Source organism: Talpa europaea (genome assembly GCF_964194135.1).
Source record: "Talpa europaea genome assembly, chromosome: 7".
Classification (NCBI taxonomy): Eukaryota; Metazoa; Chordata; class Mammalia; order Eulipotyphla; family Talpidae; genus Talpa; species Talpa europaea.
Window position 1 is genome coordinate 114,647,777 of NC_140074.1, and position 19,796 is coordinate 114,667,572.

A 19,796-nucleotide genomic window follows, 5' to 3' on the forward strand; every position below is an offset into this window, starting at 1 on the left:
CCATGTGCGCGCTCCTCAGGGGGACACCGCATTAAATGTGATGAAATATCACCAGGGAGTTTAAGCGTATTGCTCCCGGTGCCTCTCTCTATGCTTAATTGAACTTGTACTTTCATTTCAAAGGAATGGCTTTGGAAATATTTTCACAGAATGCAAAATGCAGCACACACTTCCCGAGATGCAATCGAAGTAGTAACTCAAGTCAGGAGGGAACAGAAAAGCAGCGGTTCACCTCCGTGAATCCAATTCTCGGGGGTCCTTTTTTTCATTTATTGTTTGTGTAAAACAAAAAATCATATGCCTTTATTCTTCAGTGATTGCCTTTTTTCATTTCAGTTGAATTTGCCTCAGATTACAGGAGGAAATGTCATTCCATATGAGAAAATTGCCAAATAGTTCCATATTGATCAGAAGCAAGCTCAGTATTGATCCCTGGAACTGCGTTCCTTTTTCTCATTGGCATCGTTCTCTTTGAATGGGAACTTCATAAGCAGGAAGCCAGGCGCTGTTAAATCTCATCAGTGGTCCACATAAGTAAGCGTGATCCATTTATCAGAGGCTGCTGTGGAAAGTGAGACTGAGGGCAAGATGGCCCCACTCTGTGGTCCTAGAAATTTCATGGTAGTCTATTTAAAAAGGAGGAAGGAAAGAGAGATGGAGGAATGAAGGCAGGAAAGATTTCAACTTGGGCTTTGTGTCTATGACTAAGTACTCGATGTAAGATAAATCACACACTCAGCATGCGGTTGTCATGAAATCAAAAGTAGCTGTCGACTTCTACGGTATGTGAAAGAATAAAAGATTATAAATTGCGTGTAAGTGCTCTATACCTACTGATTATCCTAAAAGATAGAGATACTATCCACAAAGATAGAGCCAACATATAAAAATTGCAACACTCTCATAGCAAAAAGTTGAGTTACTTAGGATACATGTGACTACATAAGATTATTCGTATTGAGGGGCATTTTCTGGGGTCTATAGATTTTTTTTTAACCTGAAGATAACTTTAGCAATTATCCAGAATTACTTGGGACCCACAGATAAGGAAGAGCAACTTATTGGTAAAGTCACAATTAAAACGTAGAGTTGAATTAAGACTCATGCTTGAAGCCGGTGCTTTGCTCTCCATAGACTGCATGCCATAGGGGGGTGGGGGGAGCAGAGAAAGAGAAATAAATGAGAGGGGGAGAAACACTCCATAAAACTACATGAAAAATTATTTGAATTTCCGCCATCACTTCCCCTCAATAAATATCCTTAAAACCAGTAGAGGCATGCATGATAACCCATGAGCCCCTGCGCTTCACCCCAAATTTGCCCCTGTCTATTCCTAAACAACTGATGTCCTGTGGATAGATCTTTGTCCTCCTGACTCCTGAGTAGCTGTGAGAGTTTGGAGAGCAGCATCCACCTCCAGTGCACTCGTTCTAGGCTCCTTTCTGCTACAACACCCAGAAACTAAATACTGAAGTACACAAAACAGCGGGCTTCTATTGTCTGTGGGTGATAATCCATTGCTGGCTTGGTCAGCCATGGAGAACCCCTCCCAGTCAGTGCTCCTTGTCTCTGAAGCTGAAAAGTGCCCAAGTCACCATAATTCTTTGCTTGGGCCCCATTCCCTCTGTGCTGCAAAACACACCAAGCAAATCCTCATGGGAAGAAAAGGTAACCCGCAGCTCTGAAATTCCAACCCCTAAAAGATAGAACACTGATTTGATGGCTGTCTTTGAGACAAAGGGGTGACTTATGAGGACAAGTCCCACTTCCTAATATCAGCACCTGGGGAGCTGGGGTTAGGGCTTCAAACATGAATCTGGGGGTGATACACATTCATTCCACTGCCTCCTCCAGCCACCCGCATACTACAGGTGTGGAAATGGGGGTTCGATGATTACCTGCATGTCCAAGGCCCTGACCTCCATGTCAGCAATCACCCTGGGGTCTGACTCCAAACTGCACACTCTTCACACAGAGTCTCCACAATTCTGTAGTGTGAGGAAACAAAAAGGGCACAAGGGCAGTGTATTAACAAAATTCCTGGAAAGAGTAGTGTGGGGGTTGGAGGGAAGGCAGAGCGTCCTGCATTCTCTGCTGTCTGTTGCAGGGGATATGGACCAAGCGAATCTCAGGACAGGACCATAACAGGGGGAGTCCTAGGCATCAGCCCCCAGAGTCTGGGAAACACCATGGTACCCTGCTGTGTGGGTTAGTCCACGACCCATGAATGTGACCTTTGGCCTCCTGCTCCTAGCCTGCCCCCCACCACCAGCACCACCCACCAACCCGTTCCTCAAATGTGGATCCACCAGAAGCTGCTTAAAGTTTCAGAGAAACATAAATGCTCTTTTCCTTTACTTCAATCATGCCTGGAACGCCCTTCATTCTACCGCCTCTTTCCTTCCCGACTCACCTCCCTGAGCAAAATAAAATACACTAATAGCAGCACGCTAGAGCACTCAGCACGCTCCATGTGCAAGCTTGGTTAAACAAATCACATTGACCTTTAATAAAGACGGGCCAAGTGCTGCCTTCGCTCATTCAATATGTTCGTCTTCAGGCCAGACCACCATCAGAGCAAGCATCATTAAGTGCCCATCCGATCTGGCTACTCCCCTGCTCAAGACCCTCCAGCAACTGCACTGCCTATAGGAGGCAGCCCCAGCTTCTAGCAGCCGGAGAAGGACCTCGGGGTGTGGCCTGGGCTGATGCCATCAGCCTTATTTCTCATGGTCCCCTCCCCTGCTTCTTACCCACAATCCAGCTGCCCCCAATATGCACTGCTCTCTGTTTCCTCAGCTGTGTCTGGTGTGGCTGTCCACACCACCCTTGACAGCCACCCTTCCAGCCACACACTGATTACCTCCTATCATTGAAGATGTAGCTCAGCCACGACCACCATTAATCCTCTCCTGAGCCCCACCCCCAGGAAGAACTGACAGCCTCTCCATGTGCTCAGTACACAGAGACATCCCAGTCTGTACGGCTCCTTGCCACATTCACTTATGTATGCCCAGCTCGCCTGCACCAACTTAGCGCTTGACACATCTTAAAGCCTTGAGAAACAGCTAAAGCCACATGGTGACTGCTCAGCATAAGCTTATTCTATCAGCAGAAGGTCCCTCCCCTCAGGGTGTGCTGTGGACTGTTGACCGCACAGCCCAGGAGGCAGGCTCTTCCAGTCACTTTCCACTCACTCCGTTTCTCTTCGGCTTGTCCTGATTCCCCCGTGTTTTGATGGAAAAGCAGAAACATTTATGAGGAAAATGAGAGCAAATCCTTCCTCCTTTGGGTGGATCTCCAAACCCAACCTGACTAATCTCTCTCTCATGGCATTTTATGGACTAGGACCTGGAGGGGTTCAGTCACACCATCAGGGCAGTCATAGGCCAGAAGGGGCAGGTGAGTAGGGAGCAGACAACAGTGGTTTAATGGACATCATTCCAAACCAGTGGCTTGGTTGATTTGTTCTTAATACAATTGACAAGTGAAGAAGAGCTAAAACCCAGTTTCCCTTAGCAAAGATAGAGCTTCCTTATCAAAGAAATTTGAACAATTTCTGATGGAACAGAGGAGGGAGGGGGGTGGGTTTGCACAGGAAAATAGACTAGCAGCATTAATGATCCGAATCAGTAGGTAGGTACAGACTGGCCCAGCATGCACTTGTCACCACCTAATATTAGCATGTACACATCCATTTTGCCATTTGTTGTGTCTGCAACTAGAATGAGGGCTGCACTGCACCATCTTGTTCACTGTTCTATCCCCACAGCCTAACTCTTTGCCCAGCACAAAGAGATACTTAGTGAACTTTTGTTGAATGACTGACCTTAGTATACAGGTGAGGACAGCTGGGCTTCAGTTCTTACTCTGCAATCAGCTAGCTCTGTGGCCTTGACCTGGTTACTCCACCTCTCTGATCTTAACTTCCTTATAAATAAGGATATTATTATCTGCCATGTCAGAGAGTCGCCATGTCAGAGATGCCATGTCAGAGATTCACCATGTCAGAGATTCTAGCTATATGTGAAAGCCCATTTTTCACCATTCTATGTGCATAGTACCAACTGAGAGATTTCACCAACCACCACAGTTAGGAATTGAACACATGGATGAGAGAACATTCATGAATACAGAAGGACTGGAGAAGCCAGTCTCACCCCACTGCCAGCAGGCATGGGGATGCTGGTCCTTGCCATGTGCTCTCTGGGGCTTGTGGATCGACCAGAGAGGTGCACACTCACGGCAAACCAGAGATGCAGGCTGGAGACATGGATCTGGGATCATGGGAACAGAGGACAGTGGAAGCCCTGAAGATAGATGGGTGACCCTACAATGGTTGTAGAGATCGTAAGGGGAAAGGGAACCTTGGACTCATCCTCCAGAAAAGCCAACAATGGAAAAAGCAGGTGGAAAGTCGGAGCCAGCAGGAGAACCTGAGAAGGAATGGCAAAAAAAAATAAATAGAAATACTATTTATGGCAGTTCAAAAGCCAAGAAAAGAGCGATTGTGTGCAGAAGGTAGGGAGGAAAGAATCACAGGGTAAGAAGGAGAGAAGTTCATTGAAATTTACTGATATTTGAGAACTCCAGTACATCAAAATTTTATAAACATACAACCAATACAATGAATTTTTAAAAATCATAAACAAATAAACTAAAATATTTATACATGATCAGGGTCATTATTTTTTTTTCTCTTGCTCTCTTTCTATATAAGCTGATACGCACTTATATCACTTTTATAATTAGAAAAATACATTTAATAACAAAAAATGTGAGTGTGAATAAAATGAAATCAGTCATTAAGCCCAACTGTTGAGTCTCATGGTGGGATGTGGACTGATTCACTTTTCTTTCCAAAAGTATTTTCTTATTATTTTAATTAAGCAATGTTAATAAATAAGAATGGCAATCAGACAACATTTCAATAGGGCCTGAAGCCTTTAGTTGTGCATTTCATTATGATTTCACTATGATCGTGTTATGGGTTCAAGTCTCAGGAGCATATCCAAGGACTTGTTTCTTCCTTTTGCCCTGTGTAAGAGCTCATGTCTGTTCACCATCTTTTAGTGCCCTGTCCTTAAGGAGGAACATACTTCCTCACATCCTTGACTAAGTGACTTCTTAGGCTACCAAACTGTGAATTGAAGTGACATGTGCTGCTTCCAGAATGGGAACTTTGAGAACCAATCCAAGCTTGATCATGCTTGCTTTTCTCCCTATTGTTGGGGGACATATAGGTCCAGAGAAGGCTGCTGTAAGAGTCTGGGTCCCTCTACAAAAACATTCATTCCAAAGAGCACCTGCACCCCTATGTTTATAGCAGCACTATTTACAATACTAAGCTTTGGAAACAACCCAAATGCCCAAAAATAGATGACTGGACCAAGAAGATGTGGTACATATACAGCATGGAATATTACTCAGCAATCAAAAAAGATAAACACATGCAATTTGCAGCAACATGGATGGAGCTGGAAGAGATCATGCTCAGCGAAAAAAGCCAGAAAGAAAAAGAAAAATACCGGATGGTCTCACTCATAGCAGGAATCTAGAAAACCTAAATAAGGGACCAGGAAAAAAAATAACTATAGAAAAAATCAAAATCAACAAACAACTATAAACCAGAGACACACTATGGGGGGGGGGAAGGAGGGAATGGGGTCAAAATAAGGTGGGGTGCAATTGCATGGGGAATGTGAAAAGAGAAAAAGAAAAAAATTTAAAAAAAAAAAAAGAGTCTGGGTCCCAAAGAGGGGGCAACAGTGTCAAGAAGGAAACTCTTGACCAAGCTAGAATGGACATGTGAGCAAGAAGTAATCCTTTGTTGTCTAAATGATTGAGATTTGAAGAGGCTTTTTGTTACTGCAGCTTATCCTAACAAGTACAGCCTTCTGGAATCTAACCAAAAAAAAAATCAGCAACAATATCAGCACTTTCTCAAGAAACCTAATCTTTCATTACTATTTTCTTCTCTAGATGATGCATATTTACTACAGGGACTTAATATAGAGGAACTATATCCAGAGACATCTAGTTTCATTACTTATGATGGGTCCATGACAATCCCACCCTGCTATGAAACAGCAAGTTGGATAATAATGAACAAGCCTGTCTATATCACCAGGATGCAGGTGAGCATCTCTGTAGTCTTTTAGCTACTGGGAAAGAGGATGTAGAAAAGAGCACAGGGTTAGTTCCACAGTGTGTTCTATAGCTAGAGTGTTAAAAAGCAAATGTGTAAAATGAATGTTATAGCCAAATATACTTGGGAAAAAAACAATTTAAAAAAATTAAATAAATATCATTATTGGTAACCTCCTCAGGGTCTTTAAAATCATAATACAGGGCCTCCCCTGGTGGCACAGGTGGTTGAGCACAGAGCTGTGAAGCTGTCTGCAGCCTCTGCAGTGCCAGTTCGATCCCCGCCATCCTCGGAGCAACCCACATGGCGAGCAGACCTCTCCTGTCTCGCCCACTGCTCCCCTCAGCAGTGTATTTCGTCAGTCTACCTGTTCTGTTCCCCACTCTGTCTCTGGTGAATCCTCTCACCCTCCCGCGCATCTGGCCTGTACCCCAGTTCTTGTATAAAAATAAATAAATCTTTTTTAAAAAATCATAATCCATGTGCTCAGAGAAGCAGCAATATGCTATTCAGCATTTCACAAACATATTTGAATACGGATCTTTTTTTGAAGCAGCTCAGATTAGGATTCCTCAGAACTGGATGAGAACCATATCTAACTATTGATATCAGCTTTGCTGATGGCTTGTTATGCACACCTAGACCTCTCACCTTACTCCTGTGAAATGAATGCTCCTCTTTATAATGAGGCAGGTAAATTACATGAGTCTGTTCTAACTCAGACATTCTGTAACTGCGAGAATCTATAAACACTCAAAGGAAAGAAGAGCAAAGGAGCAGAATCCAATCTCCCTGATAGGATGTGTACTCACAGTCCAAGACAATGTGAATAATTTGAGCCCCCTGATTCTGTCTGTACTGATTGGGATTCTTTTGGTGACAAGAAACCCCCTCCCAATAACTTAAACTTAGAAAAAGGATTGATTCAAAAGACACTGGGGACAACTTATGAAATTTAAGATCAGAAATTAATGCCAGGAATTCACTGGAACCAGAACCTTAGCTTTCTCTCTCTATTCTTTGCTGCTTCCTACTGCACCTCTCTTTCATTCTGCTCTCCTGCTAGAGACTCTTCCCCTGCACACAGTCCTGGGCATGTCATCCAGATACTGGTCTTGATATTCACAGAAAAGGAATTGAATTAATCCACATAGCTAGCACTGACCCTTGGACAGATCGCCATAGTTTAGATAATACCCATATGGGGGAATACCATGAATCATTGGGAATTATTGAACCATGGGGTATGCAAGAAAGAAGAGACCCTGGAGAACACCTGGCTGGATTTCCTCCTTGGACAGATGGCATATCTGAGGATAAGAGAGAATAATTGACTCCTTTAGAGGCATACACAAGCTAGTGGGCTAGAACCAAGACTCATTCCATGCATGGAGGCACTAGCGGGCCTCTAACACAACCGAACCCACAAACCAGGGTCTCCAAGGGGCACATGTGCCCTTTCCCAGACAACCAGCATGATCTGACTTGACCCTGGTCTACATGGTCTACGTTTACTTCTTCCCTAGTGCGTTTAAAAGGGTGGGGTATCTCACAGCTCTCTCTCTCCTCAGATGCATTCCTTACGCCTGCTCAGCCAGAATCAGCCATCTCAGATCTTCCTGAGCATGAGCGACAACTTCAGGCCTGTCCAGCCACTCAACAACCGCTGCATCCGCACCAACATCAACTTCAGTTTACAGGGGAAGGACTGTCCAAACAACCGAGCCCAGAAGCTTCAGTATAGAGGTCAGTGCAGTGGTTCAGAGGGAAGTGGGCTTGGCCGGAAGTCAGTCTATCTGCTTAGATCTGTTCTTACACCCTGGTGTTATCTCCCTTATAAGAACTGTGATTGCAAAGGACAGGAGAACCACCACCTTCCAGTGCATGGTGCTCTTCTGTTGGTGAGGCCTGCATATCAAAGAGAGACAAGACAGACAGACAGACCCTTTCAATCTCCCTGGGTCAGGCAAGGCAGCCTTACTATCACGATTTACAGAAGTGCTCAGAGAGGCAGACTTCCCCATGGTTATCTGTTAAAACAGGACTGGAAGCATTAGAGCCTTTAGTTACATCCACAATGGGCCTCCTTTCCCCTAGTAGGTGAACAAATACTCTGGACACCATTGGGATCTCTTTCTAGTTCTGTGCCCTTAGAAATGACTATTATTCCTACTAAAGGTGACATTTCAGATGACTTCCGCCTAGTGTAATACACTAGTCCACACAGCCCTCTCTCTTCCCTTCTGCACACTGCCTGGGGCAAACCCTCCACATGGAAAGAGAGATGGTGCTGGCAGTATGGTGGGCATACCCTTGACTGGGAGTTGGGCCACTGGCGTTTCTGGGTCTGCTTCAGTCACTAACAAGCATGCAAACCCAGCCAAATCACACACCCTTCTTGACCTGGCTTCTTCCATGGCAGCTTATTCTGAAGAGCAAATGTGCACGCAGCATGGAGACATGCTTTATAGCGGCAACATGCTGCCCAAATATGGGGGCTGTGATTCTACAGGCAGCTTTTACGAAGCAGCCACCACCATTGCCCCTTGGCCCCCAATCATCCCTGCTACTTCCCACATCTCCTTCTTTCTTGTTTGTCTCAGATGTACACAGAGATTTCCTGTCCCCTTCCAGGAAGGGCCACCAAACAAATCAATTTATAAATACCCCATTCATTCACTGATCCTTCTGTTTATTCAGCACCTAATTATAGTATACCTACTATGTGCCAGGCACTTAGCTAGGTAACAGGGACACTGTGATAAGGAAGACAGATATGACCCCATACCATTGAGTCTAGAGCAGAGGTCAGCAGACTTTTTCTGTAAAGGGCCAGGTAGTAAATATTTTAGGCTTTGTCAGCCATAAAGTCCCTGACATACTCTGATGTTGCCATGTGAAAGCAGCCCTGACAGATGTGAATGAATGGATCTGACTGTATCCCAATAAAACTTTATTTACAAAAATAGACAGCATGCTGATTTGGTCTGTGGACTGTTTGTCTACCCCAGCATAGAGCTATGCCATCCATTCATAGTTCCTACAACTATGAAAATGTTCTATATCCTTGTTGACCAAGACAATAGCTACTAAACTTATGGAGCTATCAGACATTTGACATCTGGCTAGTATGATGATGCAACCAAATTTTAATTTTATTTAATTTAAATTTATGGTCACCATATGTGACTAGTGACGAAAGTAGATGCTAGAGTTCTGTGAGGAAGGATGGTTGGGATACATGTAAGCAAGCCTTTAGAGCCCTGTCCCTTCCCTTTTGGGGTAACTCCCCAAACTGTGAACAAATTAATCCAATTACACCTTGTTTTATATTGTTTGTGTGTATTTCTCTCTCTCTTTCCAGTAAACGAATGGCTCCTCAAGTAAGGAACTAAGCCAAGAAGAATCCCACCTCAGTGAAATGCTACAACTGTGAATTGACATAACCTAGAATGTCCCCTTCTTCTCTCTCCTTCCTCCCCTCAAGCCTCATTCTCTCTTTGGATTGACCCTTTCTTCATGAAAAGTGTCTACAAAACCATGGCAAAAGAACACATCTCTTACACACACACACACACACACACATGCATGTGCGTGCGTGCACAAGCACACACATACACACACATGCACACACATGCAAACATTCCTACAAACACACGCTCACACCACCTCCAAGATGGGAAGTCAAGTTGCAGAAACAAAAGTTTCATTCATAAGAGGTCTTAGAAGAAAATAACCAGTTAACCTGATTACAATTTTGATACTGTTTTCCTGAACTAATAAATCTATCCAATGAGACTTCTCAGCCTTTGTACATACAAAATTCTTCCAAAAGAGAGAGAGGAGAAAGCACAGCTCCAACAGCATCAAGTGGACTTTGATCTTTGCATCAAGTAATCTTGGATAGTGTCCTAGGATCCTCTGAGGGTGCTGAAGACAGGTGGACCAGGACAAAGTTGGCCCAGGACACTTATTTCTAGATTATGATTCTTCTGTTTACTCAACAATTTAAAAGAAAAAAGAGACAGACATTGAAAACTTACACATTGTATATATATATCACCACAAACTATAAAGAAATGGAAATATTTCCCCTCTTTGTCACATATCTGTAGTAGGATTTGCCAAGATCAGAATTGATCCATTTGCTGTTTCTTGTTTTCCAAAGGTCATACATTGTGTTTGGTTATTGTTAACAGCTCAATAAATGTGTTTAACAAGTTAATTTCCTTTTTCTGGCTTTGGTCTGTTCTCCTTCCTTACAGACTAAGCCCTGACCCCATGCAACTGCATTCTTTGATTTCACTTGTTCCTTCACCTACATGTTTGGTTCATTTGCAGCCAGTTTTTACTGAGTTTGTGGCAATCAGGAATGCATTTGCTAAGCAAGTATAACTTTAATTCCACTCCATGGCTCCATCATCCACACAAGGTGAGCTTCAGCCTGACATAGCAGGCAACAGAGTTCTTGCATTTCAAAACTGCCATTCCCCTCTCCCCTGTGATGCTCCCTTGAAGGAATGCACTTTGCCTTGTAAATTCCTGGGAAAGGGGTGTCTTTTCTCTCCAGGTGCAGCCGGATCTCACAAAGTACAAACGAATGCCTTTCTTTTCTTGTTTATAATGGTCACTCACTGTGTTTGGTTACTGTCAAGAAATCAATAAATGTGTTTAACAAGTTACCCCGTACCCATGTCTGAGTTTATTGAGGAGGAAGATGCTCCCTGCTGAAGCCTCTGAGTCCTGCTGTGTCCCAAGCAATTGCATGAAGCCTGCAGGGCCGCTGGCACCAGCAGAACAGCCCGTCTGGCCATTCCCAGAGCCAGGTAATTAATACCCTGTTGAGAAAACATATAGGCTTAGATGCTGAAGGGGAAGGCTTGGCTGTTCATTCAGTGGCCAGATTGAACATTCGTCTCTCCTTTCTGTCACAATCTCCAGAAAGGGAAAGCACAGGCACGTAGGGTCTGAACAAATAGGAATGTTCTCGAGCATACAGAAACCTCCAGCCAAGGGCTTAGGTATCTGGACAGTGAAAAAAAAATCAAACAGCCAGACAAAACTTGTATTTGAAATACACTTAATTGGATTTCATTTCTCTTTTTTTGCAAATGTTAGTTAGATGATGGCCTGACCCGTGATGATACCTGAGTCTGTTTCTGAGCAATCGTATTTCTCAGAAAAAACAATATTTGCTCTTTAAGCTAGGCAAGTGGCAATGTTTCTGTGTGGCTCTCTGCTTCCTCTCTGAGGCACAATCATCCTTAGCCTGCAAGGATAGGCAGCAAGAGATATCCTAGATGGAGAATATTGATGATAAATCAGCCATGCCTGGCTCTTGATCTTCACTCAGCCACTTGCTGCTTGCTGTGGGATGCTAGGCAGACTGCTTTACCTCTCTGTTGTGTACATTGGGGGGTGCTAATAACTGCCATGATGAGTTGCAAGGCTTAAATGTGACGCAACAGTTGAATGAGCTAGCACAATACCTGCAGTGATTGTTCTGTAAACAGCACCTGTAGACTATGTGTGGCTCATCTCTCTGGGGTTTATCTGGACCATACATATGTCCCTTTACAGGGAGGGGTTAGGATCAGTCACAACAAGGACACCAAATAAATATCAAATAAGAGCAATAAATGTCCAACAGAGAGCACACAGGCAAATCCTGAAATGTATCAGGCAGAGAAGAAGGAGCACCGGTAGGCAAGGAGGGCAGGGGCTGAGTTTCTAGGCCTTGTTCTGTTACCAGCATCCTCTGACTGGGCAAGTCAACTCCCTGCCTGGGACACTGGAGAAGACCTGGCCTCTCCACTCTGTCACTCCATCTCTCATTCAGTTCTCAGTTCAGGGAAAACAAAGGAAATCCCTCCTCAAGTCCCCAAATTGAGACCCTTAGGCATGGGTAGAATTTCTCTGGCCAAATAGAACTTGAAATGGAATGAAATGGTCTCTCCCACCTTCTGGGCCCATCCTAAATGTCCCTTCTCCCCTCTCACTGAGTTTCTAAATAAAATGGAAATTCAGACACTTTGCCTCAAACAATGTGGATAAGAGCCAGGCATGGCTGATCAAGAGTCAGGCATGGAAGCTGACCTGGCAAAGCCATCAGGGAACAAAATTCCATGTGTGCATTTTGACCTCTCTGGGTGCCCAAGAGGGGTGGGAGTCTGCCCTGTGGGGTGTGCACTGGCTGGTTTTGCCCACCACTGCCCAGGCTGATGTGAGTGCCCTCCCCCCACCCCGGCCTGGGGAGGACAACCACAATTAGGTCCTATAGGGAAATACATGCTGGATCTCAGTTCCCTCCTCAGTGAATTAGAGAAGTAAATAGACACTGACAAGAGTTTGGGGCAAGTTATATGAGAAAAAGAGAAGACGTAGTGTGAAGATCCATATTTTGTGGTTTCCAAGACCATTTAGGGCCTTGTTCCCACCTTCCCCCATAGCAGTTTGGTTTCCATGGCAACATCAGGACCACCACAACTCCCTGCACTAAATGTGTCTGAAATGTGAGTGTAACATGGAATTTGGGCAGGAGAGCTGTCCTCGGTCACAGCCCATAGCTGCCCACCTCAGCTGAAGGACATGACTGATGGTCATCGATTAACATGCCAACACCCTGGGTGGGTCTTTACCCTGCTGGACCGCAGAGCACTGGTCATTCATGAGAACAGCCTAGTTGCTGTGTCCCAGAAGGTCTCGGGTCTCCAGGAGCAGAAACTCACTTTGACATCATTTACCAAGTAGCACAATTAAACATAAGATCTGCCAAGACCCCAGCCAAGGGAATGTGCTAGTTAATAAAATCCACCAAAGGGGCACATGGGCTAAGCCCTGTGCTAAGCAACTGACAAATGCCATCTCATTTCACCCACCCAGTGATCCAAGAGGCAACCACACCATGTTATAAATGCAAGAATTAGACTTCTGAAAGATTGGGTAACATGCTCAAGGTCACAGCCCCAGCTCTTCTAACCCTATAATTCTCAACATATGGCCCTATCAGCATGCCAGAAAACTTGATAGAAATGCAAATTGTTCAACATCACTGTATACCTGAGCCTTGGGGGTATGTAGATTGCTGTGCTTGCGCAAGCCCTCCAGGTGATTCTGATGCACAGTCAAGAGTGAGAAGCACTGTCAACAGAGGCTCATTCCTACTTACTCCTAGATCTACATTTTGTGGTTGAGGATCGCTTGAATCTCCAGGGTGTTTTAATAACCACAGCACTGAGGCTGAAGTTAGAATGTATGCATGCCATCCAAGTGTCTGTGTTTTATAAAAATCCCCTGCTGATTCCAACATGCGACACAGTTGGGGATCATTTCTGAAGGACCTCTCAGAGGAGGGCTGACCTGGTTTTATCCACCAGGTGGGTCCACAGGAGCCCAGGGGCCAGCATTATATAAAGATCTTGTTCTGACCCAATCCCTGGGTGTCGTAACTATTTTGGATGGTCTCAGATGTCCCCCAGTCCCAGATCTTCTTCCCCAAATCTTCAATTAACAGCTCCCAAGTTTGAAGAATAAATCCCACCTTCTTGAACAAAAGAAGCATTAGTGTTTAAGATAATGATTTGGCACTAACTTGCAAAACCTGTTGGAGGTCATCACTCCTGATTACTAAGATGGTAGTATTCCAAAACTCAAGACCACTTAGGAACACATAAAAATAAGCTGGGAGCCATGAGACCAGTAGTTCAGAAAGATCCTCAGGTCCATGATGAAAAGTCCTAGGGAAATTGTAGCCCTGTCAGCTCCAGCTTCATGGTGTCTCTTTCAGGCAGTGCTCCCTCCCCTCAATCCCACGGCTCTGGTCCCATTACTGCTTATCTTCTCCTGCCACACCTGCAGGAAATTCCTTCCAACAGGAATTCCCACCTCCAGTCTACAGTAAGTGAAAGACCATGAACCCAAAGCTCAAAAATACACCTATGCAGCTCAGATAAGGGGAATTTTGAATCCAGAGGTTGGAGGAAGTTTAGGCTGAACTGAGGACTGGGGGGGGGGGGGGGAATAATCCAGGGGAGAGATCAAAACACAAAGCTAAGTAGACAATCCAAGGGCCAGTGCTCCAAATTGATCTGGAAGAGAAACATATTTCCAGGCACAAGGCAAGAGGACAGAACCAATGCGTCAGAGCTAGAATGGAGGTAGGAACAAAAGCCAGGGAAATGTCGGGAGCTGCTCTTCACAGGGCGTCGGTGGGAAGTCCTCGGGCTGGCGAGGAAGAGATTGAAAGGCATGTCCTGACCCGGATATTTCTGGCCCTCTCCCATCCATCCTGGGATCAGTGAACCCAAGCCTCCAACTGGAGCATGTCTCCAAGACTCCCGCTCCCCACTGTCCCAGTCATTTTCTGCTTAGAGGTTTCAATTCCTTAGCAAGGCAGACAAAGCGTTCCTTAATGGAGTCTTAGCAGGGGTCTGCAAACTCATCTCAGCCTCTGGTCTCTTCCCTGTTAGGAAGGAGGCCAGTTCTTTCCCATCCTTCTTCACCTGTGCAAATATAGCACACCTTTAAAGGAACCCACTCAAATGGCGCCCAGGCTGCCCTGATCTGCCCGAGAAAAATCAGACCTTTCTTGCTCTGAGTTCACACAGCATACTGATTTTATCTCTGATTAACATGCATTCAGGTTTATTAGAAACATAAATATAGAAATATAGATGTGTGCTGTGTATGTATATATATATATACACACATAACACCATTTTGGTTCCTTATTTTCATGTCTCTCCATGCCAACATGAAGTTCTCTGAAAACAGACATTATCTCTTCATTTATCTTTGTATCTCATCCTCCCATGAAAATAAAGAAATCAGATCAAAATGTTTTACAAATACTCAAAAACTTTATGGACACATAGAATTTTCCTACAGGAGGGAAAAGAGTATTTGAATCATTTCAACTCAGTGTTATTGGGCTCCTTCTGTGTTCCAGGCATATGCCAGGAATAGTGCTAGATCCTTACATATATTTTATATGCTTTTTTAACATTTTATTTGGTGCTCAGAGCAGTGCTGTCAAGAGGTTCTTAGCTTTATTTTATAGACAAAGAAGTTAATCAGAGAGGTAAAGATACTGACTCAAGATCACACAGTTGGTGAGGATCAGGGCTAGGAAGGTACAGCAAACGCTGATACTAGAGAAGCCTGGGGTGATGTTCTCTCAGCTAATGCTAAAATGGAAGGGTTCCCCCACGAGATTATGGCCATTGGTTCTATTCTTTATAGTGGACCCAAGGTACAGGAGGCCTGTCAATGGCTCCCAGCCCCAGGGCAATTAACTTAGTCTCTGACTCTTATCCAGGTGCAAAAAGTGCAAAAATCACCAGTGATTCTATTCTACCATCAGCAATGAGAACCACTGTCAGTGTTGACCATCCACTGTGTCAACTGGCAGGTTGTAAAGAGAGCTGAGCATTGGCAATTCCAACAGGTCCCCAGGTGAATCTAATGTCAGCAGACTCACTGCTCTGGGACATACTGTTTTGTAGCCAGATATTTGTCTCACACACAAGTCCATGGAGACTATCCCTACCCCTGGAAGGGACACTCAAGCAGAACAACAGAAAGGAGAGTCAATGACAAGAAGGGAAGATTCCTTTAGGGGTCCAGGAGGCTGGGATCTGACATGCAAGCCCAGCGAGCTGTGTCCACAGGGTTTTAGAGTTGATAAATTACACAACCCTCACACCCAAATAGCATCTTGACCTCGGGGCTCACACTTGGTGGGAATTCCAAGGATAATGAATGGTGAACTTCAGGCAAGAGTTAAGAGGATGAAATGAGCCACATCCCCACTGGGGCCTGGAGATCAGGGTGTCAGTGACTGGCAGCTCCCCACCCCCACCCCCCCATCACCAGACTGGGAGATAAGCTGTCTACTCCTGCACCGAAGGTGCCTCCTGAGTGGATGGGTATAATCATTCCCTTTCTCATATCCCACAGGTTGTGAAAACAAAGCCTGAGAAGAGGTGAGAAATTTCTTGGGAGAGGTGCTAAACAAGTGTCAGCTGATGTGAATAAAAGGGTCAGGAATGCTTCTACTATAGTGATGAGTGGACGGCTGGAAAACATGCCCCTGCTGAGTCCCCTGGCTGAACTCAGCAGCCACTCAGCGAGGGCCTACTGTGTGCCAGCACCTACTGTGTCCTCAAGAACCTAGTAGAGAAGGAGAGGGGCAGCACAACTTGCCATGGGAGACATCTCCCACTGCAAACTGATTTCAGAGATGAAAACTGGAGCTGCATCTTAAACACTTTTGAGAGTCAGGGATGGAGGGTTAGAAGGGCCAACCGCTTAGGGAGTTTTGGAAGGAGAAACTGATTCCAGTAGAGCTTCGAGACCTCCCTAAGGAAGTGGCAAGTAAGCTGCCCAGGCTGAAATGTGGTTGGGCGAATAGGGAAGGAGCCAGCATCCAGTCTGAAGGAACGTGGCTGCTGCCGTGTTCCAAAACAGAGGTGACCAACACGGATGGAACAGGACACAGACCCCAAGAGCGCCTGGGGGTGTCAAATTTTACCTACAGGAGTTGTGTCGGGTCCCTTCAGAGCCAAGAGCTGACACGACACTTGCTGTGAGTCATGTCACCTGCCAGTCACTGAGTCTCTGCACCAACTACCCAGCTGGCTCTGGGGGGAGCATAATGGGGAAAGCTGAAGGGTGAGTTGTGGCTCCTGTCCTCAAGAAGCTTAGATCTAGCTGGGGGGACCGTGAAGGGCCATGGAACTCTGGCAAGCTACATGACTGAGGGACATTTTACGCTCCAAAAACAATTCTCATTGAAACTGTCAGACAGACAAGTTAGCCGAGTGAGGTTGGACCAGCCACACACTGTACAAAAGTGCCCAGCTGAAAGCATGACTGGCAACCTCATTTTGCAATTCCTCAGCCCAGAGGGAATGAATACCTTCTGGTAATTCTCACAAAGACAATGTTTATGTTAGCTGAGGTCCCGAGGGCAGTGACTTTAAGAATGATAGGAGATTCAAAAATGAAGAACAACATCTTGATTGAAAAACTCAGTGGGGATTTTAGTGAAGGAAGAGGGATTTGAATTAGGCCTGCCAGGTGGCAGGATTGGAATAGGTGGGAAGCAGGCTGGTATTTCAAATAAGCAAAACAGCTGGGGATAAGATCTGGGGCTAGAGAGAGCTTGGCAGGTGCTTAGACATGATGAGCCTTCACCGGCTTAGTATAGATCAAATGAAAATGGACCAAGGCAAAATCGGTGGGGTTTGCTAGTAGGAGGTCAGAGGGGGTGGCAGTGTGCAAACCGGATGGAGCAGGTGCTCCTGGGTCTAGCTAGCCTGTCCAAATCTTAGCTGTGATTTGATTTGCTTTTCTCGTGACACCGACAATTATTTTATGCCTCCAAGTCTAAGATTCCTCAAATGAAAATGTAGAGCCAACTCGCTTTGCAAGCAAATACCCAGAAATAAAATGGGGAGAGATTGTAGTGGGTTTGTCTTGGTGTATCTATAACAATAGGGTGAACTTATAGATGTAGCATACAAAGAAAACAAAGGGTCAAACAAAGACACACTTTAAAACCAACCCTTGAAAACTGACCACAGATCTGAGGCCACCAAGAGGGGAAGAGGAAAGGGAGGAAGGTGGAGGATGGGATAAGCATGGGAGGTGAGGAGAGCACAGCAGGCTGTGCTGGAGGACTCGGGGGTCCTTGATGGGAGTGTTAGGGGGAAAGGATGTCCTAAAGCTAATTCCATACAGGCTTTGTGGACTCCACCCCCACCCCAGGCCAAAGCCAAAGACACTGGGAACTCCAAATCCCTTCACCACCAAAGGGAAGGTGGCTGGGACCTGAGGGTGGGGTTAAGCAGCCAGGTGGATACAAAAGGCAGACACGTGGGCTTTGGGGGGGTCCCCCATTTTGGCTCTCCACCAGCTCGCAGCATCCGGCCAGCTCTGAGAGTGACTTTGGGTTTCCAGGTCGTCGGATCGGGTAGGACGCATTAAAGACTTTATTTCCCTATTTTCTCCCTGAGTTGTACATTTTCCTTATTTCCTTTCCCTTGTAAATAAACCTTTTATTAACCTTTTGTGTGTGCCTGCAGTGGAGTATTCATAAGTCCCTTTTAAGCACACGGGTGAGGACCCACGGCCAGGAACCCGTTTAATATCGGGGCTGCTCTATAACAGCTGGAGATCTATGATGGCCACACCTAAGGGGAGAAATCCTGTATTGTCAAAATATCAACAACGATATAAAACAGTGGTACTTCATTAATTTAAAAAAAGGAAGTGGGGCGATACAATCCCTGTCCTGAGGACTCAGTGAGCAGTGTAGATGGAGCACAGCACACCCCAGGGGAGCCTTGGTGCATGTCAGCCCCCTCCCTCCCTCCCTCCCTCCTTTCCTTCCAACATGAAATGACAACCTTAATGAAGCATCTTCCATGTGCAGACAGCCCTTCCCACCGAGGGCTGTGGAAGCCACAGGCTACAGGAGCACCTGCTTGAGAGGCTCAGATCTGACAGGGAAGGAGAGAGTCCCAGCACCCGCGGTGTGTGCTGAGCAGAGGGCAAAACACCAGGAGAGCTCAGTGCAGGGAGCAATTAGTGGGACTTGGGAAGTGGGAAGTGCAGGTCCTGAAGAAGCCAGGTGGTTCTGAGGTTCTGGGTTTCTATGAAACAATTGGGACTGCTAATTGCCTATTCATACCAAGCACCTCATTTCTCAGGGCAACCTGTCACCGTGCAGCAGGGTGGGCCTGGCAGCCAGTTCTGCCCCAGGCAAAACACTCTTCAGAGTGTAAATGACATTTTCTTATGGTTTTGTCTAAAAAGTAAAAAACAATGCAAAAAAAAGAAAAGGAACACAGCCATGCTCTGCACCTGGAATGCGGGATGCAGTGGCCAGAGCTGGTCTGTGAGGTCTCTAGAAAGCTCCCTTCAGCTTGGGCAGTGATACCCCGTGGGCTCCTCACACCCTTCTGTGTGACCACTCACTCCTTGCTTTCACCCTGGGAGGACCCCACCACCTTCAGAATAAAGGTTAAAATCAACCCACTTAGTCTGACCTGTGAGAGCTTTCATTATCCAACCCTGCTACCTCCCTACCCCAAGACACCCTCTCTCTCCCTATGCCCTCTGCTCCAGACCCAAATGATGTGTAGGAAAGCCTGGAGCAAATCACCGTACTTCCAGCTGTGGTGTATATTTCCCCTCCATTTGGAACGCTCTGCCCCATTTGCTCACCTCTCAACTAGATAGTAGAATGAAGCTTAAGTACCACTTCCTCCCAGCAGCATCCTTGACTGCATCATCTCAGCCACCTGCCCTTCTCCATGAGCGCATCTGTGTGACACTGTTGCAATGCCCAGGAATCACTCACTCTTCTCTCATGCCCCCCAGATGAGCAACTCCTTCCAGACAAGCACCACGTCTTACTTGTAATTTGAGCACCAACCATAATGCCTGTCAAATTGTAGGTGCCCAACTAGCGCAGAATGAAAGAAAAGGGGAGGGGAGGGGAAAGGAAGGGAGGGGAGGGGAGGGGGGAGGGAGGGGAGGGGGAGGGGAGGGGGAGGGGGGAGGGGAAGAGAGGGGAGGTCAGGGAAGGGAAGGGGAGGGGAGGGAAGGGAGGGGGAGGGCAGGGAGGGGAAGAGAGGGGAGG

General features: G+C 45.8%; 1 protein-coding gene across 1 annotated transcript in view; it reads left to right on the forward strand.

Moving 5' to 3' along the window:
* The window catches only part of CA10 (carbonic anhydrase 10), a gene marked incomplete at both ends in the record, with an annotated part of 448,833 nt that extends 439,298 nt beyond the window's left edge, over positions 1-9,535 (forward strand). Inside the window, 3 exons of the mRNA XM_084237378.1 lie at positions 5,983-6,137; positions 7,720-7,894; positions 9,513-9,535. Coding sequence (XP_084093504.1) covers positions 5,983-6,137; positions 7,720-7,894; positions 9,513-9,535 — 353 coding nt within the window. The remainder of the gene's footprint in view (positions 1-5,982; positions 6,138-7,719; positions 7,895-9,512) is intronic.
* Positions 9,536-19,796: the final 10,261 nt, after the last annotated feature.